General features: G+C 38.8%; 1 protein-coding gene across 4 annotated transcripts in view; it reads right to left on the reverse strand.

Moving 5' to 3' along the window:
• LOC136750017 (uncharacterized) overlaps positions 1 to 25,969 on the reverse strand; it is a 60,007-nt gene that overhangs the window by 25,849 nt on the left and 8,189 nt on the right. For 2 of the 4 annotated variants that reach the window (XM_066704734.1, XM_066704731.1), the window contains 29 exons: positions 25,300 to 25,635; positions 24,347 to 24,679; positions 23,144 to 23,583; positions 22,310 to 22,435; positions 21,830 to 22,027; positions 21,288 to 21,434; positions 20,743 to 21,003; positions 19,480 to 19,663; positions 18,897 to 19,063; positions 18,506 to 18,634; positions 16,707 to 16,891; positions 16,202 to 16,410; positions 15,639 to 15,872; positions 14,535 to 14,641; positions 13,784 to 13,984; positions 13,049 to 13,187; positions 12,638 to 12,833; positions 12,080 to 12,227; positions 11,169 to 11,346; positions 9,834 to 10,011; positions 9,164 to 9,290; positions 8,360 to 8,479; positions 6,498 to 6,648; positions 5,623 to 5,735; positions 4,936 to 5,089; positions 4,264 to 4,512; positions 3,500 to 3,694; positions 951 to 1,129; positions 398 to 584 (listed from right to left, as the gene is read on the reverse strand). In XM_066704734.1, coding sequence (XP_066560831.1) covers positions 398 to 584; positions 951 to 1,129; positions 3,500 to 3,694; positions 4,264 to 4,512; positions 4,936 to 5,089; positions 5,623 to 5,735; positions 6,498 to 6,648; positions 8,360 to 8,479; positions 9,164 to 9,290; positions 9,834 to 10,011; positions 11,169 to 11,346; positions 12,080 to 12,227; positions 12,638 to 12,833; positions 13,049 to 13,187; positions 13,784 to 13,984; positions 14,535 to 14,641; positions 15,639 to 15,872; positions 16,202 to 16,410; positions 16,707 to 16,891; positions 18,506 to 18,634; positions 18,897 to 19,063; positions 19,480 to 19,663; positions 20,743 to 21,003; positions 21,288 to 21,434; positions 21,830 to 22,027; positions 22,310 to 22,435; positions 23,144 to 23,583; positions 24,347 to 24,679; positions 25,300 to 25,627 — 5,563 coding nt within the window. In that variant the 5' untranslated portion in view covers positions 25,628 to 25,635. The remainder of the gene's footprint in view (positions 1 to 397; positions 585 to 950; positions 1,130 to 3,499; positions 3,695 to 4,263; positions 4,513 to 4,935; positions 5,090 to 5,622; positions 5,736 to 6,497; positions 6,649 to 8,359; positions 8,480 to 9,163; positions 9,291 to 9,833; positions 10,012 to 11,168; positions 11,347 to 12,079; positions 12,228 to 12,637; positions 12,834 to 13,048; positions 13,188 to 13,783; positions 13,985 to 14,534; positions 14,642 to 15,638; positions 15,873 to 16,201; positions 16,411 to 16,706; positions 16,892 to 18,505; positions 18,635 to 18,896; positions 19,064 to 19,479; positions 19,664 to 20,742; positions 21,004 to 21,287; positions 21,435 to 21,829; positions 22,028 to 22,309; positions 22,436 to 23,143; positions 23,584 to 24,346; positions 24,680 to 25,299; positions 25,636 to 25,969) is intronic. The other 2 variants (XM_066704732.1, XM_066704733.1) reach the window with 2 other exon arrangements.

Raw genomic sequence — 25,969 nt, forward strand, 5'->3', positions numbered from 1 at the left:
GTGAAAGCTCCACAAAACAAAAACAAAAAACGTGTTAAAATTGGACAAATAAAACTCTAAACAGCAAGGTGATTCTGCTCATCAATACCACTAGAAACATTATTGATGATCTGACATCTGGTAAAATTTCACCCAGTCAAAAGCCCATACAAAATAGGCATTTCAAGGATTTAAAAAAAAAAAAAAAAAAAAAATAAAAAAAAAAATTATATATATATATATATATATATATATCTTGGGGCCCAGATTAAATGAAAAATCAGCCCCCTTCCAGTAATAAATTAGAGTACTTATGGCAAGTTTAAATTATAAAGAAGCAAGAAACCAAAGGCTCCCATCAAATACTGGATTTATATGGAAATTTGGATATCCTCATATTATTGGCTCGCTTTGTTACCTGGGAGTGTGGTTGGAAGGTCAATGTTCCCATACTCCTTTGCAAATTGCACCTTGCATTCTCTGGGACACACAAACCCTTTGTTCGTATGGACAGGGACTGCTGCATTCAATTTACTGTAGTCCTGATTTTGGGAATGTTGCTTGATGAACACAAGGTAGCTGATGACAATGTCCTTTGGTTTGACCTGAAGGAGAAAAAAATGGTTCTCTCAACTTTGGATGGTTCACCTTTCTCAAAACAAAACAGAACTCTGAGTAGACAACCTATTATAGGCAATCTATCTACCTTAAATAAAAAAAGCTTACAAACACATTTTTTCCTCCACTCTCTTGTTAAAGTTAAGAGCCTTGATCTTGTTGCCTAAATTCAATCCCCTTACTGGACATACACATTTACTGTTCAACTGCAAATATACAGCTATGTACTTTATTAGCGATCTTTTGTGCTTTTTAAAATCCCATAAACTCACCCGGGCCCCCCATCATCCATGCGCCCCCCCCAAGCCATGCCCCTCCCCCTCATACATTCAATTTGGCATAAGAACATTCACCTTCCACCCGCCGTTCTTCAGAATGGGGTAAATGTGCTCGCGGATTACTTTCTCTGGTTCCATCTCATGCACCTCCATTTTCTTCAGTAGCTCTCTCACTTGGGAGTTACCTAGTGGATCAAGGCACTTGAGTAGCCTAGGGTTTACTGTATTTAGATCCTTATAAATGGCTTCCATGCCTGTGTGCAAGAAAGAAATGGGTAAAAGGAATGACCCAATTAGGCCGTGTTTTATTGGAGCATACTCGGCAAGAGCTCTGCTGTTTCATTAATAAAATACACTAATAAATGCACTAATAAAATACTACTTTTAGAAGCGGGTGCATGAGTTCGCCTGATAAAAGGCTACAATTCCTGCTTTGCTAGTTTTGTTTTTTCTTTTCTTTCAACACCAATTTTGACATCAGTGGCACGATGGAGCATATAATCTGAATTGGAAGTCAGGAATCCGTTGGAGTCGTAACATCAAAACAGCATGAAGTCAGACACTTGACTTCCCACTCATTCAAGTTGATTACAGCATATTTATGTAGTAAAGACTTGTAGGAGAATGAAAGTGAATAAAGGGGGGAATAAAATGTTTTAATGAATGTAAATATCTGGCTGATGTTTAGCTGTTTAAACCTACACACCTCATGAGAACAGATGGACTTCAAAGCTGGATTTTAATTACATTTGTCAATATTAATACAAAAGTGAAAACAAAATAAGAGTTGCTGAACTTTATGGTTTCTAGTTTCAATGTTTAGGTGCAGTTCAGAATGGAAGAGATACATGTATAATTTCTTCAGCTGCAATGATGGAAGGGAACTGAACTGAAGGGAAGCTATCTTTAACTGAGCTTTTTTTCTGCCCGACTGACTTATTTTGCCAGCAGCAATGTGATTAAGGAAAGTAGCAGCATCTTAAGTACCTTTGGAGACTAGTGGCATTCAATTATCTAGATTTGTCTGAGAAAGATTTAATAATCCACAGGAAGATTTCACTTTTGAAAACACAATAAAGAAAAAGAATGAAGTATAAATATCCTATTACATCCTCCATCTAAAATCTCACACTTCAGTGGCATTGTGCTTTGTTGCTTTTACATATTGTTTACAAATATTTTCGTCTTTAATACTTTCATACGTTCATAAAAGTTGCTTTCCAGAACTGTTAACTATAAAAACCAAGTTGAAATGTTTTTTCTGTCATTCAGGTTCACAATTCATTATATAATTTCTTGTCATGCTTGTGTCAAGTTCTGAATGTTAATTGAGATAATCATTCTTGTGTTGATCATATGGCTTACAATATATTTTATTTTAACACTCACTGATATTGATATTCTTCAACAGACTGCCTTTGCAGCATTAAAATGCCCAGTTCCTTCTTGTTCAAAAGGACTTCTAAATACATTACAAGCCACACATAGCCATAACTTCCTCAAGAGGAAGCTGACGAGGACAAGCTCTGGAACAAACTACTGAAGTAACATCAACCTTCTAGATTTGTAGTTTGCGGCCATTAAAATAAAAAAAAGCAATCCTTAGCAAAACCACTTCACATGAATAGACAATACATTTTCTCAAGGTTCGCAATAAGAGTACAAAAACAAAATTGTAGTGTGCAGATGGACACCTGGTTTAACTGCTAACTCCAACACACTTCAGACTGACACCTACTGGTGACTCAGAGATAAAACCACCAAACCAAAAGCCTCTCCCTGCAGGCTTGAGAAGCTTTGACTTCCCAAAACTGACACATATACATGTTATAACTAAACACACGCCTATCTTTCATTTCAACGGGGCCCCGGTGCATTTCACGTATGAAATGGCTGTAAATATTTTATGATTTAAGCCCCCTTTCATTCACACAATTTAAGTGCTTCTAAACTGACATCATGCACTACAAATTCCTAATACAAAAAAAAAATACATATCTCAGATTTTATATCTTAGGTTAACCTTAATTTATATAATGGGATTCTTATTTTTATTTCAGTGGTTGCATTACAAAAAATTTACTCTAAGTTCTGTTTTTTGCATTAGCCGATTACTGGAAAACTTGTGCAGTAATTTAGTTATACATGACAAATTCTTTGTAATGAGCGAGAGAAAAAAATAAATTAAGAATTGATACCTGTTGCGGTACGTGGCTTTTGAGGAAATCACGCTATGAATGAAATTATTACCCGCTTAAATCACAGGAGGAAACCTAGGCATTCCATATAAAAACTGCTGCAAGCTCAAGCTCAAAATGCAGTTCCTGTGAGTGTATAATCTGCCTCCATAGGGTGCAATAACCAATTTGTCTGCTTCTTATTTAGAACAGTGCATAATTATGATGATGCAACATCCCTGACAGAAGGGAAAGTTGTGTTTTTCAAATACCTCCCAAGATCATATTTCTTTTCTCTTTACCCCTCTGCATTCTGAACATATACTGTCAACAGTTTGAAAACAAAAAAGGCATTTGTTTTGTGTTGGGGTTCAAGGAAATTAACAGTTTGGTGTCATCTGAGCATGGTGACGTGATTAACAGAATTCCTCCTGTAGGGTTTAGTACCTGTTTGAAGATTCTGGGTGTCACTCAGAGGGAAGAAGACGCCCTCTAAATTCAGTGCAACCGTGCGGCCATCAGCCAAGGGGATTATGGGAATTTCTCTGAGGACCTGTAGCAAGGCATCGGTCTCTCCATATTCCTGATCCAGAGCACGGAAGTTACACACCAGCAGTTTGGCAACCTTCCGGAGACCTTCATCTGCAAGACAGGGAATGAATATTCATCAAAAAGAATGCTAGATTACAGGACATTTTCAATCAAATCTGTCAGCACAGCATGAATTCCAGTGTAAATTCTGTACTTGCCTCCATGGCAAAACCATAGAGGAATGAAAAACTTAACTGCTATGAACTGTCCCAGTTACGATAATTGCAATGGATTATGTAGGTAGTTGCAAATTAATGGCGGGTTACGGTGGTGCAATTCCCTACAATGTTGAGGATTAGTGTTATGGAGGGAGTCTGTACAATTGAGCTAATTTAGAAGGAATGAATAAACTGAAAAATAAGACTATGGCCAATCCAGAATGGAAAAAGCTGGTAAAAAACAATCCTCCGAAAAGTTAAATTCGCAGGAACACCACTACCTGTCCTGATATGGGGTGCCACAGAAGAATTGTGAGCTTATTAACCCCGCACACTGTTTCTTGTCTTATATTTTTGAGGGAAGGGGGTGAGCAACAATCCTGAGGAAATTCTAGCTGTTCTGCACATATGATGAGAAATTCCATCTCAGGCATATAGGCCATACTAGCTACATCAGGTTACCATCAAGCGTGACATTGTGGCTAAGGATCTCTTTGGCCATGGCACAGGTGACTGCAGTGATGTCAGAGCCCCGGAGGCGGTGGACTCCCAGGGCTGCGATGAGGGATGCGGGCAGGCAGGACTGCACAGCAGGGTTCAGGTAGGACAGGTTGAGGTGCCTTTCAAGCAGCTCCGGCCCAATCACCTCCTGGATCAGCATATCCTGAGACACAGCAATCTGGGAGGGCAGCTTGAACTCCACATTGCCATCTGAAAGGCACATCACGCAATCTTTATAGGCCACTATACAAGTTCATATGGAACGGACTCCACAAAGTCGAAATTTCAGTTTTAATCATACATGCTGATAAGATAACCGATGACACAATTACTTTTTAATCTTCAGGCATATCACAACACTCAACTGAACTGCTATATGACACCAACTTTTGATAGTTTCATACTTTTTATGTTTGACAAAATAAATCCCCTTTTCCCCTATTAGGAATCACTTATTCAATACCCCTATTCAATATCACATGAGATCTGCGGAAAAAGCTAGGTTCTGGATGCCGCACATTCCTGAAACAGTGTTTCTCAAAGGAATTTGTGGGAAGAGAAATGGAACACCTTTGTGAAGTCGCTGTATAAAATGTAGGAAAAATACACATTAATACACTGGGATGGACCAACCTTTATCCTCCTTTGTGGGCAAGCATGGCCTTCCCTTGAGGAGTTGTATGATCTTTCCAGCTACAGGATTGAAGAAATCAAGGATTTCATCGGGCAGGGGAATAAACTGCAAGAACTGACAGAGGCCTTGCAGGCCAGTGAATTCTGGATGTTCCTGCAAGAGAAAGTAGAGAATCACTGAAAGACAAATTACCAGAGGTCTATGCACTCTTTGGAACAGTTTGTAATTTAAATGACATGCCAGCTGCTAGTACAATTAGATTATGTTAGAGAATTTAAAATCATGGGAATTGTTTCTTGATATTTTTGAAAGTCAAATTTAGTTTTGAGGGGGGAAGAAAACTACAGGATAAAAACACAGCAGTCATATCTTTGAAACATTTAGTTTTATTTAATAACATTTACTGAATGCATCTTCCATACTCGCTGGATGTTAAATGGTCCTGATAATCAACCAGCATCGGGGAAAAACATGGCATGTATATTAACAGATTTGGATTTTGCTTGGCTCTAAAAACATTTAAGAAATATGAACACATTGTTTAAATATATAATTATATAACTAGTAACAAAAACCTCCCTGCCCTAAAACCTAACAATAATTCTGGGCATTGTAGCCTTTTGGGAAAATAATGTTTGATGAATGTGGCATGGCATAATAATAGTTTATTGTGTTTGTTTTCCTACCGAGAAGATGTTCATGGCATGAAGGAAAAGCTGTGGGATTTCGGCACGAAGCCACTGGTTCCATGGGCTGTCACGGTCAACGTCTTCCCGAGAGGATGGGATGTCAAAGTCGGCTGTGGAATAAACAGCAGGGAACAATCATGCAGAAATAAAATCAGTTGTGAAGCAGGGAGGGAGAGACCATATTAGGCCTAAGCAACAATCTGCTACTTGTCTGGACAATGACTTGGCACGTTCTCCTGTTCTGCACAGCAGCACAGCAAATCCTATGAAAATAACTTCAGGGCCTTCAGCATGTAATGGACTGCCACAAAAATGTGCTGTACAACATCATGTGTTTATAGAATAATGACCTGTCACCAACTGCACGTTGACACCTTGAATGTGAGAGTGGTAGACTGTATAGATGTGATGAAAGATACTGGTACATGGACGCTTTGGGCTCAATATGGATAGAGTACGACAAACAGATTAAATGGGAAGAGGACTCTCTAGTACAGTAAAACAAGCATTACTTTTTCTTCACTAAGAAAATACAAAACTAAAAAATCTCAAAAGTCTCAGCAGCCTAAAATGGAGATGAGACCTGCCAAAGCATGAATATTGGCTCTAGCTATATTCAATGTGGTTTATTACACCTTGCAATTTACCTTTCCTCTCCTACACTTTACTATGGTTTTACCTAGATATACTTTTGATAGCATTTATAAGGGGTGTCACAACACAGGACAAGGCATGGCTCATGCTGCACTAACGTGACCCTGAAGTATTGAGATATCAGGAGACTAAAACCATGGCCTACTTCTGCTCATATCTGCAGTGCACTGATGGGGGGAAAGAAAAAAAAAAAAAAAAAAAAAAAGGACAATGCCAACCTTGGATGATGAAGCGAAACCCAAAGCTTCTCAAGGGCAAAAAGGCAAAGACTGGCTGCTTTTCTGGCTGGAGCACCATCCCATGGTAAGTATCTGCATCAGTCAGCTTAAAGGCCAGTGCCAGTTCAGTGGACTCCACATTATCTTTAATCTGTAGGAGCACAAAAGTTTTAATTTTGGCCACTTTTATGGAACACCTGTCAGATTTGGACCTCATGAGTAAGAAAAATGTATTGCAGAACTCACCTCAACCTCAAAACACATCACAAACTACTGCAAATCCAGGATACCAACCCCCTTTAATGAATAGGCAGTTGCAGCAGACAGTGCTTGATCTAATTCTCAGTACATTCTAACAATAAACCATCATATATGGATGATCAGAAAACCATGTTATTTATGTCCATTCTGTAAACATTTAAAAGGCTTAATTCTAAAGTTATTGGACTTCATGGCATGCAACTACTCCACCCCCCCGAATTACTTTAATCTTGTTATGTCTGATATGCAAAAAAAAAATTAATGGATAAGGCTCTACTGTCTCCTCTGGGAAATGCAATGAAATTGAAAGTCTTGAGAAAGAAGCTAAACGAATAAATAAATAAAACGTTGTGTGGATTGCGACTCACTGGCAATATCTTATGTAGGAGCTTGCAACTCAATTTAGTCAATTGCTTTAGCAATTCTTTGTCTTGTTCTCTCTGTGTGCGGTGTCTGAGGGAGCTTGGAGCTATGGAAATTAATTCACTACACCTTATTAATAAGGCGGCTTTCATGAAGTTGAAATGAGATGACACTGAAAAGTGCCTTTGTTCTGATGCTTGAAAGCTGTGGAACGCTTACATAACAGTGCAAACAAAAACAAAACAGTAGTCGGGAAAAACTCAAAGAAATATGAACCTAGATGCTTTAAATAAAATATGCTCTTTTCACTTACTAGCATCCCTTATTTCTAGTTTATTATTTTGTGGAGAGGAGACGTTGGTTAGGCCTACATCTTAAGCAATTCATGACAGTGTGGACCCTATCCAAAAAGCAAGCCTGTAGGCAGTTTTGTCTCATCTGTACCTTCAAAACTCACTCTATTCAGGGAGTGCAGAATCTTTGACGCTTCTTGAGAGAACTGAAAGATTATTTTTGGTGAACCACACGAATTCTGAGAATGTTTTACATCTGAAGTTACAGCAGTATGCTCCAGAGTAAAAGTTGTACAGACGCGGGACAAATAATCCCAATAATTTCGACCTGAAATAAGCCTTTCAGGAAGCCTGACACAATTATCTGGTAAAATTAAATGTATCAATGCAATGCTACTGAAAAACAAATAAATGAGCACCTCTTTAGGGTTAATATAGATTCACTTGGCATAAAAAAAAAAACTAATTCGGGTCTTTCCGAGTGTTACACCCAGTTTGCCGTTTCTTCAACTATTCAGGCCACGGCGCAGGCATTTTTGCTTTCAGTTTTCTCCTACTGATGAGTTTGCCAGCTTTAGTGTCTTTACACTGGATTACACTTATATCTTGCAAGATGAAAAAGTCCCCAAAATGTAAAACAAAAACATTTAGAGATCAAGCAACATGTGTTGATAGGTAAATGTTTCTGGAAAGACACAAAAGTCTTACAGGACATAGAAATAAACGTGGCATAAAACAACTTTGGAGTGTGGGGAGGAGTAATGTTATGTTTTTGACCACTTCCTGTAAAGTGACTTTCAGACATTTTCCTAGGTTATATGGCACATTCAAAAGCTAAATGAAGTTCACAGCCCGACTGACTTAATTAACTCCCAGCCCTGACTAATTAATGAATGCAGCCACTGAGACCGTCACACAGAGGGCCTAGGTGATCCCGTCACTCGCCTTTTTGGCAGACAGACTCTGCTTCACCACCAGCCAGCGCTCCATGCCATCTGTGTGATGCACTTCCAGGATACTGTCACTCAGATCTTTACGAGTCATTGATATGAGCCTATTCTCGCTCTGAGAATAAAAACAATCAAAATGGGAAAGAAAAAACAAAAACAAGTCAATGGGCAAAGTTATTTTCTATCGTAGGGCCATAGAGTTGTTGTGTAGATGCTCCTAGCCCTTAGTTAAAATCTAAATAACTATGGTAGTATTTTCAGGAATGCCTTACTCTGTTGGAAGAGAAAGCCTATTGGCCCCTCTAGCACATTAGGTTGCATGCTAAAACGAATTGATCCGAAAACTACATTCAGGCATTTCTGTAAAGATCCTAGATTGGCTTCAATGATATGGCTGGGTAACAGACTCTTCTCAAACCCTGGGTGTAAAGAATCCTGTTTTTAATCTTTGCTTCTCAGATAACATATTAAGGACTTAATTATGATTAGTAGCCCTAGGATACAACCCTGGCTTCGAGAGACCTGGCATCATTTTTTGTACTGGGATGATTCAATTATAGATCGACATTTAATGTTTTCAATTTAATTCTTCAACAACTTACTCACAAATGTTTCAGTATGATAGGCTTTCTTTATTGCTTGTACAATCCAAGTCTGACCACTAGACTAAATTACAGATTTTGACAATTGCCTCTCAGACTATTGGTGGGGTATTGAGAAGACTAAAAGGATAACTGCTTAGTGATACAACTAGTACCTTACACTGCCAGCATTGAGTTAAACAGTTATGACTGCTCACCTCATCGACAATGGTGATGGAACGAAGGCGGTGGAGAAACAAAAGCAGTGAAGGATGAACATCATGGAAAAGGTTGCGTGTCTGGTAGCTCTCAGTTCGAAGGGGCAGGATTATCTTTGTGGTCCAGCTGCATTGCAGAAAAACAAATGGAAACCAAAACAAGCAGACACTTTAAACAGTGTGTAGGCCAAAATCTTTTTATAGTTACCATATGTACAAAGCAATATCGGCACAAATGAACATCCTAACAAGCCAGATGAAAGCACTGCCTGATCATTTAAAGCGAATGCTCGGGAGAATGGATGCACTCTTGAGGTAGGCACAAGATTAAGATCTGTAGAGCTGTTGTGTACTTTGTGCTCATCCTTGTGAAATTGATAGCAATGTTCAAATGTTTTCTATTCCATCAGCAAATTAAATGTGCAGATAATTAACATGCAATGCATTTACTGTGTTGAAGCTGAATGTCACAAGGATGTTGGTTGTTAAAAAAATACGAGTCATAAAATGTACAATAACAATCCAGGTGATGGTTATTCTTACGAATAGAGGTGCTTTTAAAACATAAAATATCATGAAACCTTTACTATGGCAGGAACCATCTTTAGGCCCCGTGAGGTGTTACACATAGTTAAAAGGAAACGTATTTCTCATTTTCAACCCAAATTACCTGTTTAATTTGAGATCATCCATATTGACATTTAGAAATCTCTCCTTCTCAAGCCAGTGTGGAAGAATGTATCCCATAGGGCCGCTGTTCTTGTCAAAGCAAATGTGAAAACAATTGGAGTGAATCTCAGGGCAGTCCGTCACTTTGAACACAGACTTAAAGCCAATGCCCTTTTGTCCTATGGGAAGACAAAATGGAAGAGATTTAGATTACTGTTATTCTATGAGATTAATGCTATCCCCATTCTCAGGTTTGGTACTGATGCCAAGAACAGCGCTGCCTCATAACTCGCCAGCTTTTATTATATTTCAGGTAACACCCCTGGAATTGTGTTTGTGTTTTTTCTGTTAGGGAGCAAAGCAGTGAAACAAATGCTAAAGAATGACTACAGTCTCAATGTACAAGAATCAAGCCACCAAACCAACCTTGTTGTGGTTTCATTTGAAAACTTGAGCTCACATTTCAGCACTACTCTGGGCTGAAGTCTGGGAAGATGGAGTGAGCTCTTTTGTTGCCACTTTGGGCTACACTTTGAGGCTCTGAATGAAGATCATTTTGGAAATTGACCATTATTTTGACTGACTGGAGAAAATTTTCAGAGTAATATCCTGCTACCTGCTCTGCAGAGACTGGGATAAATTGGCTTGAGGTTATCTAATGGGACAGAGCATATCTTTTACTTCCACCTCCAGGAGCAATATGCTTTAAAAATTACACAGCTCGGCAAGAGGGTAAATGGAACGAATTATGAAGCAGGGACTACAGTCCTGGTGCTGCTTAGCCAGTATGTAATTGAATCGTATCCTAAATTTGACAACTCAAGTTATTAGAGTTAAAAAAAACACACAGGGCTGCAGTTTAAATATATAATTGAGGACAGCTAAGTTCCTTTCTTCAGCAATAACACAAAACATAAATGCACTGCTCTCAGCCCATTTCAGTTGAAGGATTGCACTAACATCTTTTTAACAGCTAAAGATATAGTAAGATGTGGTTTACATGTACACTTTGAGAGATGAACCATTATTGATGAATACGGCTTTCTGAGGGGGGGAACTACATAAAGGGTGGTGGAGGTGGGGGGGGCTTATTAAAGCCTGGAACCACCAAGGACTTCCAACTTCAGTGCCCTTAAGTGTCATTCTGCAATTTTGTTTTTGTTTTGAGCGTAAATGTCATTTTAACATTATTTGCATCCAGTTCATTGGTTACAAAACACATACCAAAGTGTGCTCTCTGGGAATTAACTCTGTACCGAGTTCAACATGCTCTGGGGACAATCTGATTTTTAATTCCTATCCAAAGTGGGTTTAACTCACTTGCTCCGCTGCCTACCTATGTAGCCATATTTGTGCTTTCCCTTTGTGCTTCTTCCCACATCGCAGATGGCACGGATATTCTTCTCCTCGAAGCCGCACTCGTTGTTGACGATGGAGATGCAGTCTCTCTCCACCACAAAGACCAGAGCGGGCAGCACGTCTCCATTCGAGGGATAGATGTTGTCGTCTGCGTTCTAAACCAACCAGAGAGCAATGTGAGCCACAACCCACCTTGAATCCCCAACTCACACCTGCTGTCCTACCATGGCATTTTTATTCCACATGATCTTTTATTCTTAACACCATGTTAATTCTGAACTGCAAAACGTGAATTTGGGCATTTGTTATTAAACTAATATAACGTATAATCTTTCAGCAACTTAAGAGTGCTTTCCTCGTTTATGTGATTTTTTTTGTGATATGTGCTGTATTTTGCAGACTGTAACAGCTATGCATATGCCTTGTAAAAAAAAGTATAGCTCAGTGTGAATCATGATAATAAGAATAGTAAATTTGAACAAGGAGTGCATTTTAACAAACACAATTATGCAGAATGGTGTGCAACATTCTTACTGAAGCAACTGCTAAAAGGCAGTCTTACAAACTGCTTTTCTACAAGTAAAATGGTTTCTCAAGCTCATCTCTCGCTCTCTGTTTTGCTTAATTCTCTCTTCATCACAGTAGAACAATAAACAGCTCTTAACCTGCCTGGAGACACAAAACTGTTTCTAGTTGATTGTAAAGTGAAACTGCCATGATCTTGGGGATTTTAAGTAATACAGAACCATAACCACACACACTCAAAGGAAGGAACACAAAAAAAAAAAAAAAAAAAAAAAAAATATCCAAATGCAAAGACACTCAAATAACTCCTCTTCCAGCACTACACACAAGAAAAAACTGTGTATGGGTAAAAACTGCTTTGACCTGGATGAGCTCCAAAACAAAATGTGTGTCTTTGCTGTACAGCTCGGTGGACAGCCTGTCCAGACTCCGGCCCAGTCTCTCTTGGTGGACCTTCATTAAGTTTCTCCCCTCTTCGCTCAAGTCAACACCAATACCAAATTCATTTTTCCTAAAATATTGAAAAAAAAACAACAAGGAGAAAAATCTTAAAACTAGATGCCAATGTACATTACAAGACATGGTAGTTTACAAAGGCAGTTCAGTTCTACAATTTTGCATGAGAATTTTTTTTTTTTCTCGACAAGAAAGAACAGTCACAACTCTTTATGATCTTCAGTGGTGTACCCTGTCCTGTAAAGTTCATGATACACAAGAAAACCCCACTCAGACTTAACTCAAAGGGCAACTAGTACATTTCCACTTATTTTTATATTGAAAAAATCTTAGGTTAGATGTAAGCTACAGACTGTTTTCTAAGTTGCTGACAATATTCTTATTGGGCTGTTTTTGTTCTCAACTCTTTTCTGTTCTGAGCAAAGAAGGATATGATCTCCCAAGGTATAAAAGTGGCCTCCAAACCTGATGTCATCAATGACTGCTTTGCACTGGTTTACTCTTTCTTCAGCAAGGGTCTTGGAGAGTTCTTCACTCTCCTCATTGACTATCTCAGCCTGCTCTTCCTCCACACCCTCAGAGCTGAGGTCTTGGCTCTCAGATTCACTGGGTGGCTTGCGGTTTTCTTCTAAAGCCAGTTCAAACTTCTCCTCCTCAACATCTGGAAAAAACAAAACAAATATTCCCCATCCTCAATGTTCAGACATAGATAAAACAACTTTTTGTAAATAATATAGGCAAAGATGTAATATTCCTCTGCAATTTTGTCTTTGAGGTTTTTCTGACTCTCTAAGAGAAACATCACAAAATGTTGGTCTTGAAACTGCTTTGAGTATGAAACCCAGCAAAATCTTCCTGTGCAGAACTCCACTGTACCTGAGCTCAGCAATGAGGATTCATCCTCAGACTCTGATTCAGACTCTGGCCCAGAGCCTGCCAAGATCTCCTCATCTTCACTGCTCAATCCTACTGCTGAAGACCTGCTGCTCATGGATACCGAGTCAGCTGACCTGAGCTGCAAGGGCACAAAAGAAGCAGTCAGCTGGAGGTAAAGGTGACATTCAGAAGAGAATCTGTAAAATATTTATAATCCTGCCTACATGAAACAAAGCAATTTTACAACAAATAGGCAGCTCCTTTCAAATTCATCCTCCGTGACCTTGGGTGTTCTCAACTGCAGTTCATTTTTTTGCACAGTCACAACAGGCACAATAATATATTGGCTGATATGGCTTGTATTTTATCTGCCAAGTGTGAGAAAATGGCCTGCCGACTTCTATGGGCCCTAAAAGTGCATACTTTAGATTCTTTAGCAATTACATTGAATGAGTATTGTGAAGTATTACAGCAATTCAAGTCAGTTCACTTGGAAATGCTTCATAATTATGTGCTGTTCCCCTAATGTGTGGTTCACTAAAAATAACTAGATCACAGGCAAGGCAGCAAAGGAAAAAAAAAAAGTTTTCTAAAGGCTAAAACTGGATCAGTTTGGACACTTTTCCACGGCTATTATTAAAATACAATTTTTCCAAGTTTTGTGAAGTTTCCTGCTTTTAAGGGTTTTGTCTTTGTAAGGATGAGATACATTAATATATATCAGAATGTCCTCACCTTGGAAATCTTTGATGGGACAAATGCCAGCTTGGGTGGACTCAGTTTTGTCTGAAAGTCTTTAACCCACTCTGTCAAGCCCAGGAGAAGGCCAATCTGGTGCAGCCTGCTGGTGTAGCGATTGTCTAACTTTGCAGACTGCAAAAGAACATTCTTGGACTTGGCTTGGCCCAGAACTTTGGAAAAAGGTTGAAGGAACACCTGAAACATAAGAAATAAAACAAAAAATAACAGGTATAGTTTGCAGATCTTCTATCATTGATGAAGTGTGTCGGTTGCATATAACATCAGAAGCACCGTATTAGGTAATAAAGCAAATCCACAACAGTTCATTTCATTTTTACTGAAGTAAAGTGAATTGTAAAAGGTCTGCAGTGTGGAGTAGTAGTTAGGGCTCTGAAGCGTGGGGTCATGGCTTCAATCCCAGGTTGGGGACACTGGCGTTGTACCCTTGAGCAAGATACTTTACTGCTGCAGGAAAAACCCAGCTGTATAAATGGGTCATTGTATGTAAAAATGATGCGATATATTGTAACATATTTAATAATAGACCGTGTGATTAATATCAAATACCATTAATTGAATGGTTTGAAACCGTTAATCTTAACCACTGATTGGCTCAAGGCAACTCTACCTGCTACCTCAGAAGAAAACCTCACATTGCCAAAAAAAAAAAAAAACACTGAAATTTTAGTTATGTTTTGGTGCAATATATTTCACCTGCAAAAATAATAATAAGGTATCCAAATACCTGCTGCATTAGGGACTTGCAAATTCTTGTGGGTATTCGGATAAGACAGTCAAGTAAGAACTTCGCAGTTTTAATTAGTGCAGCTGCTTCTTCATTCAGTGAAAAACCTGAACGATAAAAAAAAAAAATATATATATATATATATATACAGATTATTTTTAATCTTGGATTTAACATACGTTTACTTCAGAGGATTAAAGTGAAAAAAGAAATATGCCAACAAAACCTTTAATGCAACACATGATAGGTAGTTTGCAGAGCACTGGAAAAGGCTTTTACACAGTAATTGATACACCAACAGAACAGTTTTCGTCAAAATAAATTCCCCTCAGCAAAGAAGATAAAACTTGAAAGCAAAGTTAATTAGCAGCTTATGGATCGAGCCACACTATACATTCTGAGCTGCTCAAAGCAATTAAAACAAAAAAGGGGCAAATTACATTATCTGGATAAAAAAATATGTAATTTTTAACATGGCATATAAGCTGCTTAAAAAATAAATTTAACTTCACTACAGTTTATAGTAATAAAATTAAACAAATATTTGGTGACAATATTGAAAGGTAATGAAGTGACAAAGCACAAAAGTGAAACGCCAAGCAGAGTTTCATTTTGATGTGTGTAATATATCAATTATGTTTTATAAACGGGTTATGCAACTAGGTCTAAAATTAAAAGCCTAATGGATTTCAAAGTAGTGTGTGTTTGAAGTACACTTTAAATGCTGGAATCATTAAACTGACTGTGTGCCTAATGCAACTCATCACAAAACTCATCATCTAAACCAGCAACTGCTTAAGTTGCCTTTCACACTGTGAAAGCATTAGCAGTTTGGTAATGGAAAGAATAAATAGCTAATATATGGAGATTTTGTGGAGCATCTGTGTAGACAATCTGTTTTCACTGGATCGTCAATATAATAAGTTGCTGTTAAAAAAAAAATGCCAGCAGTGGGATCAATTTCAAACTGGAAGATAAGACTGGCTACTTTGGTGGATACAAGCATATCCCCAAGTTGTGGTCTGGATTCAGAATCTCAAAACCTGAACATCTAACCAAACAGATGACGAAGAATGGACATTCTATGGACGAGTTGGCTCCTACCTTCCTGGGCTACAGCTGCTGCTAGAGAGCTCTCAATGTGATTGGCCAGCAGGGCTATAGGAGCATGCAATATGCCATCAGCCACCACTAAAGACACCAAATGTCCAGCAGTACCGATGGGGTCCAGGGCCATTGCTGCCTCAGCAAACAGTTTATCGCTGGTGGAGGTTGTGACCCTGAGCAAAACTCCAGGTTTGACCTCTAGGGCCACAAGGTCACCAATAACTGTTATGCCTATGAGGGATAAATAACACAATGTAAATACAGGTTAATTGTTAAACATATACATTTTGGACTGAGGCTAATGGTTTAATAAAAAAAAAAAATCTATAAAATAATTATTGCACTCCGACCAAGAATATAGTTGGCCAGTTTGCAATTTCCTTGTTATCCATATAGAACTAAGCATGAAAAATAAATCACTGAAAATCACTGTAGGGGATGGTGTTAATATATACGTCTCAAAAGGAGGAATGTATGGACAGGCCAAGAGTACACACTAAAGGCAAAGTGGAGTGCACCAAATGCATTTAGGAATCTTGTTATAATTATGGTGGCCTCACATTCTCTGCCCACTTGGGTTATTTTCTTTCCACAGTTCCTCTCGATGAAGTCCTTCAGGCCCCCATGCTGGGGCTCAAAGACCAGCTCCCACTGCGACCACTCAGACAGGTCCTCCAACAGAGGGGCGTTGAGCAAGCAGGCCAGAGCTGCGTCTTTGCCGACCGGTCCCAGCAGACCTACCGTGTCACTCGTCTCTGCCAAGCAACTCCTAACCAGGAAACAAACTTGCTTAGATTACTACAAAAAGTGAGTTGTCATTTAAGTTATTTTACCTCCACACAATAGCTCAGAAAGTGTGCCTCGTTTAATTGAACGGATTAACCATATGTTAAAAGCATTCAAAAGGAAGTCCCTTGAATTGTAAATGGGTTTTCCTTTGTTGACATCTATTCTTGAAATATAATAGGGTACTGTTATGTCACGCTAATGTAATCAATAGCAACAAATTAGCACTAAAAACATTACGAAAATGGCACAGAAAAGAACAGCTGAAAGAAGTCCAACCTTGTGTCTCTGGCAAACAGGGGGGCTTCATAACGGACAAGACTGGCTTGGTTTGAGTGACGGCTGTCAATCAATTGCTTCTGTCGCTGAACAAAGCCAACCAGTGTAGACAATGGTCCATAGCCCAGTTCTCGACTGTCTTTCACTTTGTAGTGATTCCTTAAAGCTGATTCAATAACCGGAAGCTAGAAGATAAAAACACAAAACTACTATTAAAATATAATCCAAAACACTAAATTAGAGCAATTTTCCAAGTTATGTTATCAGTCCTCTCTGATTAAATGTACAGGCCACATGAGGAATATGATAAGATGATATGCCATACAACTGAGACTACTAGATACTGCAGTGGTTTTCAACCCGTGCCATGAGGACTCCCCAAAAGTGCTGTGAGATTTTTATCCCCTCAAAAATATTATGTAATTATATATTTTTTGTCAACTTCATAAGTCATTTATCAAATCAAACTTATTCAAATTTGTGAAAATGTAACATTTAAACATCTACTATAGACTGTAGGAAACATTTCATAACTGAAGTGTTTTGTTTGCCAGACTGAATGCACACCTGTGCTGAGCTGCAGTGCTATCAGTGGGACTGAAACACAATAGATTAAATGGACAGATGTTGAATTAGTTTTTAACTTGCACTCCTTGCTTGTCCTTTATCTAAGGTGGACTTGTGGACAGAATAGATTTTATAAATATTTAATATTTGTCCTTGCCATTTTGGTAGGCTTATTTATTTGATATTTTAATGGAGATGGAAAGGCAGCACCGCCCCTCTCAATTAATATGCGGCCATCTCCGTATGGGCTTCTGGGAGATTAGAGAAAGGACTGTAAAAAGTTAATTAAGTACATGTTAATTGTTGTGTATTGATTATGTACTGTTGTTGGATGTCTCCTGTTCCTGTAAGTCAGATTTGTCTTTGGTTCCACACCCTCCTGTGTTTAATAATTGTGCTCTAAATAGCCCCAGCGTTTCTCCTGCAGTTTTTATTTCTTTCCACTGCTAGCGCTGCCTTTGTAAAGGCAGATGGTGTATATGAAAAATAAAGAACAGGTTTACTTAAATTAACTGTGGATATATTTTTATTGTGCTCAGCTCAGGTTTGAGTACGCAAACAAAACATTTCAGTTGCAAAACGTTTAATCAAATATAATAAAACAGAGAGGATAGCATGTTTGATCTGTGTGATATGGTTTTTCAACAATTGTAATGCCCTTTGTTACGTTTAACCACTTGTTATAAGATTAACTTGTTATAAGATATTGTGAACTGAACATATTTTGCTGTTAATTTATATTAACTGCGAATAGTTTTTAGTGTCTGGTCTTGGTCTGCCTGCACTAAATCAATTATTTGTATTAAGTAATTTAGTATGTCTGTACTTTTGTACCATACCACTATGGCCATTTCTTGCACTTCACACATTTGCCCTTTTAATTACTCTACTGACATATTTTAACACAGCATGTTTGTGTGATTAGGTTTAGCAACCTGTTGCTAAAAATTCAGGTAGGACATTCAGGTAAGACAATACCTAGTAAATTCTGATTGTTTTCATGTTGGTGTGTCACGAGGTTTTTGGTCTTAGCAAAGTGTGCCGTGACATTAAAAAGTTTGGGAACCACTGAGATACTATAATTTAATGTACAAAATTTAACCTGAATAGAAAATATTGTAAACAAGAGAAAGCAGTAAGTTTTAACTTTTGAGGCCTACAGTAGAAAACTATATATAGCAGAACCACTAGTTGTCAGGAACGCTGGGATTAAGCTAGGATTCCTTGCTCACTCTGTCTTGGTCTTCTGTCCCACACTGCGTGATAAACTCATAGACATCCTGTTGGTTTGGTCTAAATACACATCTCCTTGATTCCTGGTTGCTCAGTGCTAAGGCCCCCCCACCAACATCCTGCAGAATCTGTGGAGGAAAAATAAATAATAAAAGCTCCACCAATCCATACCACAGCTAATTATCCCAAGGTCAAAACAAGCCCCCACCTACACAGCAGTTGAGTACAGTGACTCCCACTAGCACAAATAAATGTGGCTGGGCAGGAAAATGTTTATATCACTTCACATGTATCAGTTTGACACTTAAGTATGACTATGGCAAGAAAGAAGCAGCGATGAAAGGAGAGGCATAGACAGCAAACTAAGTGGACTGTTAGACGTGTTCTTGCCTGAGACTGCTTGACCAAAAATTCCAGAAAGGTGCCATGTTCCAGACAAGCAAACTCTTTAAACTTGAAATGTTCAGCTATTTTCTTCTCCAGCTTGCACATAAAAGGCAGGGTGAGGATGCCACTGGTGTTGGAAAGACAGTCTTGGAAGTACTGCCTCACTGCAGCTGATGAGACAATGGGATTTGAAGAAGTGAAAACATTGAAACAAGACCAAAATTCATCTTTAAAATTTCTGTATAGTGTATCACCATGCATTTGATTATATATATTTTTTTAGAAAATAAAAAAATAAAATAAAGTCAACGGGATGACATGTTCCATTATAAGTATTTCTACTGAGCCTTTCCTCTCAGCTGCACTACTGAAAACCACACATCAGCCATGTTTATAAAACCTTTAACAGCCTTCTGAGGCTAAACATTTTTCTTCAACTGTCAAACTAAATAAAATAGAGAAGAAAAAGAAAATAAAGAAGTAAGCAATGATAATATAAGAAGATAATCTTAAATGCTGCTCAATTATTCTTTTTTAAGTTTCCTTTATTAAACTAGTCTTCGTTTGGCAATGAAAGAGTGCATACCCTCACTCGGTGGCTGTACAGTGTTTTTGCACTCCTTTTTGTCTTTGTCCTCTGCAGGCTTACGGGTCTTTTCTTTGGCTACTAAGTCATGAGGGACCTCAAGTGAGCCACAGCAAATGGCGAGCTGAAATAGAGCTGTCGCCAACCGATCTCCAGACACACGGACCAAAAAATCCTGGACATGCTGAAGAAAATGAAAAGAGCGGGATACAAAATTATTATAATAAAAGGTTTTAGCACTGCACCCACCTGGGGCAGAACTGGGGCATGACTTTACTTCAAGGTAGTATTTGGCTTTTCAAAGAACACAAGAAGGCGTTCTAATGAGACAGGCATCCTCTGTCATGACAAGTGTACCAGCAATTGGATTTTACACCGTAAAAAAATATTAATAATCCTGCAAAAGTAACAAGTGTACAACTGTCAAACAGGAACAAACCAGAAGATAAAAAACAAACCACATAACATTAATAAATATTCTATTGGCAAAGACCTGGATTAGTAGATGTCAAGTGTAAGAAGACAATATATAATAAGCCATTGATTCAGAAGATGTCGATCCCTTTATTAAACTCAGCTGTCACCCTTCTTATTCATAACGACAGCTTAGAGGATTTATTATCATCAGCTCTACTGAAAGAAAGTAGTACTGGGTATGGAGTTTTATTAGAGAAAAAAAAAAAGCAAACGCTGACAAGAGGCTAAATTCAATAAAATACTTTACTGTATCAGTCTTCTACTGTAGTCTTAAGTATTTTGGTTGTCTTTTTTCATACTTGAAATATTTTTGGAAAGGCTGGTGACGATTAAGTGCTTTACCAAATCTGTTTTAAGGGTACATCAAGCCTAGATTTACGGTGCAAATACTAGGACATGATGTGGTTTTCATTAATCACATCATTCTGCACACCATTGCCAGAATTGTTGGTTACTAGACTTACTTTTGTAAAAGTAATAATTTTCTTTACTTTTTAGATTTGATCGTTATTTAATCTAAAATTAATATGTTTATGTACAAGTCCTCTACTCAGTATTGAATAAATGTGCATGATCTTAAAATGAGCACTTTGGTTTAATAATAAAATGTTTTGTGGATGTGTCCCCACCTCTTTTTTTAAATAATATGCTCGGAAACTCTGAAACTTGCACGTATAAACTTTCACCGAAAAGGTTATTTTATATCGGTTCTTTAAAGGAGTGGTTTCCATTAGTTCAATCAAGGGTTCGAGCACAGGTGGAGTACAGGGGAGACCATGACAGTACCTTCGTCATTCTGGCACTGAAGACCCCATCTGCATTCTTGAAGACCTCCAGGACAGCCTCTGCTGCCGTGAGGAATGCGTATTTCTTCCGCAGCTCCTTGCTGCCAGCCGAGGAATACGGCACATTCCCCTGAGCTGGTTCCATGAGGCTCTTCTTGATCTTCCTCATTCGGCTGTCCACTTCCTCCTCTATTTCCCTTTGAATGGTGGTCCTGGCTTTGTCCATTGATGCATGTTCAGAATTTACAGCTTTCCGCAGTGTCTGCCAAAGCAAATGCAGAGAAGACTGAAATGGTTTGGAACATCACACTGCAGTCTAATCGAGATTCAATACATATACCACCCCCCAACCCCAACACACACACACACTATTTGCACTTTCCAGCCAATGCCCATTAAACAGATTAAATGATTAAATACTTTTTTCTTTCTTTTTTAAGTGGAGCAGCATGTGGAGGGAATTCTCATGGAAAAAGTGAAGAAAGTCTTACATTTTTCTGGCAGCTTAGATCAAAAAACCATTGTGTGAAATGGATGTTGGCTTACCGCAATGGACAGTGCGATGCTCTGGATTCGAATCCCCAGGTCCCAGGGGGATTCGCAGTTGTACTGATCAGCAAGGTATTTCATGAACTCGGCCAGGTCCACCTTGCCGCGGCTAGGGCCGCACTGTTTCATGAACACTCGCAGACTCTGCAAACCATAAGAAAACGCAAACTCATTACAACCAAAACCCTGTTCATTAGAATCAAAAACTGAAACACGGTGGAAGAAACAACAGACCGCAGTAAGATGTTTCATCCTAGTGTAGTGCTGAGAAGACTCATTCTACATATAAATATCTATATCTTAATCTATACCTGTAACTAGAAATCATATTAAAATTGTGATGTTGGAAAGGATGCAAAGGGAAACTCTGTTTTTCATAAAGAAATCATTCTGGGCTGATCTGAGGAAATGAAGACCATAAAGACCATTTCTGAAAACCGAAGATGCTTGGTTCTTTTGGTGTGCCTCTAGTGTATCCCGTCCCAGAAGATACTGTAGAGGCCCTACCTACACTGACAGCAAGGCAAAGGTCATCCTACCTTTAGAATATCCACAGTTTCAATCTCATGAATGTCCTCGTCCTTTGTGCTGCTGACCACTTTAAACATTTTGTGGATCAATGGTATCTTGCACAGGGGCCCGAGGTTGAGCTCCTCAAAATGCCTCTTGTTTTTCAGGGCCGCAATGCACTGGCCAAGCTCGTAGAGAGTGCACACAGTCCGTACTGCTTCAGTGGCCTTTAAAGAGAAGAAACGCACAAACCTTTCACTGTGAACAGTGATCCCGCACTAATAAAACAGAAGAACCAATCAATAAAAAACATTTAAATTCCTCCACAACTAACTGATAATAGTTCATAGTGCTTTTTGGGATATCCTGAAACAGCAATTTCTCATACTTTGTGAGGTCACGTAGAAGTCATGACCATCCCCAGTACTTTATACATTTCTAGTTCATTGTCACTTGCGATAAGCCTTCATTTTGTCAGAGCACACAGCTGAAAGAGAATCAAAGCTCACCTCAATAAAAATGTTGATTTCCCTCAGGGTTCGGCAGAGTTCCGTTAAAGTTGAAATTTGCCGTCTGTTAATTCTGACACTTTGCAGGGACTGAATGCGTAAGTGGCGGCAGATTCGGGCCTCAACCTGATGAAATAACAAGAGGCACAATGCTGAAATAAGTAATTATCATAAGCCTTTGAGCAACAACAACCAAGAATACCGTTTCAATGTTCTGGTGTAGATAATGTTGTTCATTCTAGCACCTGCTTGTCTGGGTGTACAGCTAAGCTTCCTCAACTGGTTGCCAAATAATAAAACAAAATAAAAATCAAACCTGTAATACAAGCATGTGTATTGTAGTTTGTACAGAGTGCAAGAAAACATTCCATCCATGGCATGATAAGCTAAGATACTTAGATATACATATGCATATACAGACACCTTTGTGGTCTTCAGAAACTAAATCATCTTGAGGAAAACTATCAAATTGGATATCGCTCTGTGTGTGTGTGCACGTTGTTTACAAAAAATCTGATATTTAAATGTTCTTATAGAACAGGTCAGGTCACCCTTAAGATAAATATATTATTTATAAAATAAGTACAGATATATAATTCAAACAAACCTGCCATTTCTAAACGAATAATTAATTTAAATCATTAATAATAATGTTTTATTTAAAAAAACATTTTGCAATTTGTTTTGCTTGACAGGTAATTCCTCAGTGTTCAAATCTCTTCCTTCCCATAATAGGAAACAATGTAATGAGGAGATACAAATCAATGTAATTGCACTGCAGCAGGTAACAGAGAGGTAAGAGAAAACACCCGTTTTATTTTGGGGAATTCTCACCTTTTCTATAGTGACCAGCTCTCCCTCTGCTGCGATGGCACGGATGTAGTCCTCGGCCAGACTGTCCACCTCTTCTACGCTGATATTCCTGCGAGACCTCCCCACTTTGTCATCGTCCAGGACCTCGATGGCCTGCATGTTAGAATTGTGGACCTCCCTAACCTGGGAATTATAGGCTTCTTTGAACACCGGCGCAGTCCAGTCTTTCTTCAGGGCCTCTTGCTGCAGCTTCTTCTGCTCCCTTTTGGTCAGCTTTGCTCCCAGCGCTGGAAAATCAGATGACAAATTTACAGGTGCCACTAAAGCTCCAGGCTGCCAGGCCAGTAAAGGAGAGGTGGCAGTTAACGGTCTCGATGGAGCCAGTCCTAGTCCTTGCACCTCGCCAGTGTGTGGAGATTCCTCTCTATGCCTCCCAAAACCTGCAGTGCTTTTGTGTGCACCTGCAAGACAATGAACCAGTAGCAGCTGCTATGATAGGTGGAATATATTTTTCAGACAAACATAAAAACAAGGAGAAATCCACTTCACAATATCTTCAGATCACGGCAAGTAAATATATCTTCCGTCAATGTTAATGAAACTAGATTAACAAGAACGTTCTGCCTGTAACCAATATAATATGAATAAAAATCACTCAAATGCACATAATAGGAAATTGCAGCTTTAAGCACAATGCCTTAAAATGTAGCCTCCTTCACAGTAATAACCATCATGAGCAAAGATGCATCTGACTGGCCTTGAAGTGAGGCCTACAGCAGACAGAAACAGGCTTGTTGTAATACAATAGGTATTGTTCCCAAAGGATGAGAACCACAAGTCTGCGGCTCAGACTGGGATACGTTGAAGTTTCTGCCGAGACTTGCCAACCAAAAAATTAAGTCTATGCAATATGATTAAGAATGTTATCCTGAAAACACAAACACAGAAGGCCGATGTGTTCTTGGAATGCGTGTTACCAGCAAAGCTGTGGCTAACTGCCTCTCAAACCGCTTCAGTTAGATTATAGACCACAAGAAAGTAGCGACTGTTGTGAATTCTACTTTCCTCATAACTGGTTACAAAACATTCAGTTAATGCTCTTAACTCGGTCTATAATCAATAGAATAAGGATGTCCCAGCAAGAATGTGGCATATTTTCATTGAGAATGTACAAGAATATTTTGTGATGAACAAACAAGGCACACAGTTCCCCATCTCCTTTACCTGAAGGGCAGTCTGGAAGCAAACCGGAGGCTTCGGGTGTTTTTGCTGGGACCTGACTGCCAGCAGCTACTGTCGCTGCCACATTCGCTCTGGAAAGCTTATCATATAGTGACATGTACAACTGCAAAGGCAGTGGTGTTTTGAAATGAAGAAAATAAGCATTCTGGAGCTGCACCAAAGAGAAAGCCGCCTCTGGATAGATTTTCACTACTTCAGTCACGTCCTTATAGAGCTGTTCTTCTGTCAGTTTCTTCTCCTGTGGCCTAGGACTTGCAGAAGCTAAAGAAGCAAGGACGCTAGACCTCTGTGAAGACGGTTCATTCACAACAGATGCTGGATAAACCAAAGAGAATATCTTATACATTTAAAATAACATGATGGCTGCAGCAATTATTAGGTTTTGCAGTTATACAAGGGAATTTATTTTTCTCCATACATTGGGGGGGGGCAGTTATTCTTTTAACCACACAAGCAGGAGCACTATGCTGGAGGAGGAAAAAGAACATTTGAAATTGAATTTGGCTGAAGGATTGCATATTACTTGTGGTCAATACATTAGAGAGCCATTCAGAACTGTTGATTGTTGTACTTGTGCTCTGAAAAATGCTTTGTACAGCAATGAATTTCAAAGCACACCACTCCTAGCTTGGCTTTCTTCTAAAACAATCATCTAAATCAATACTGTGATAGTATTAAAGGAGCATGTCACTTGATTATGGAAAGAAAATGATCAGTGATGTTACTTAAACAGCTGTAAAACATGAAGGGTAATACTGTGTTCTTGCAAGTCAGTTTGTGTAAAAAGTCCCAATACATTCTGGATAGCTGCTTGGGTATTATTCTGAACAAGAAAATAAGGCCTTTGGGAGTGTCAGCATTTATTCTCAATGATTGTAACTTCCTCAATCTGCTGACAAATGTTGTGTAAGTACTGTCATTTGCTTTTACTGTACCTGCGGGTTTGGCCTTGCCATCCAGGAACTGAAGTGGCAGCCTTGCCCCAGGCGTTGTTGTTTCTGGGGGCATTAGTGGCCTCGGAGCTGTGGGTACTGCGGTACCATGGCTAGGCTTGTGGTATAAACCGTAAAAGACCACATCCCCTTCCACAGAAAGCTCATCCTTCAGAGAGTCTATGAACTCGCTCAGGGAAGAAAACCCAAATGAGGACACAGTGAGGTTTCTCTTGTAGCTCTGACTGTAGGCAACGGCCAGTTGCTTGAGGGGAATTCCTTCAGGATGCAGCTTCAAAAGTTCAAGAACATCCCTGTGAGCCTTCTCCATCTTGTTGACTGTAAACAAAGGCCAAACATTAACCAGGACTTGTTTTTTGTTTTTAAAAAAATAAATAAAAAAAAGTAACAGTAGTAATGTAGAATAAAATCATACAATACAATTTAATTCAAATGAAAATAGTTTATTTCTATGGAGTCAATCCTCTACCAATCAGTTTAATCTAAATCGGGCTAAATCAGTTCTCAAAAATCTCTGCAAAGATTACATTGATCAGTAACCATAGCTTCATACATTTTATGTATTCAATTAATCAATCAATAACATTGTTTCAAACAAAGGGTGTGGATATATGTGTATATTATATATATTCTGTTTTATTTAGTATGTTTA

This window comes from Amia ocellicauda, chromosome 5, assembly GCF_036373705.1.
Source record: "Amia ocellicauda isolate fAmiCal2 chromosome 5, fAmiCal2.hap1, whole genome shotgun sequence".
Lineage (NCBI taxonomy): Eukaryota > Metazoa > Chordata > Actinopteri > Amiiformes > Amiidae > Amia > Amia ocellicauda.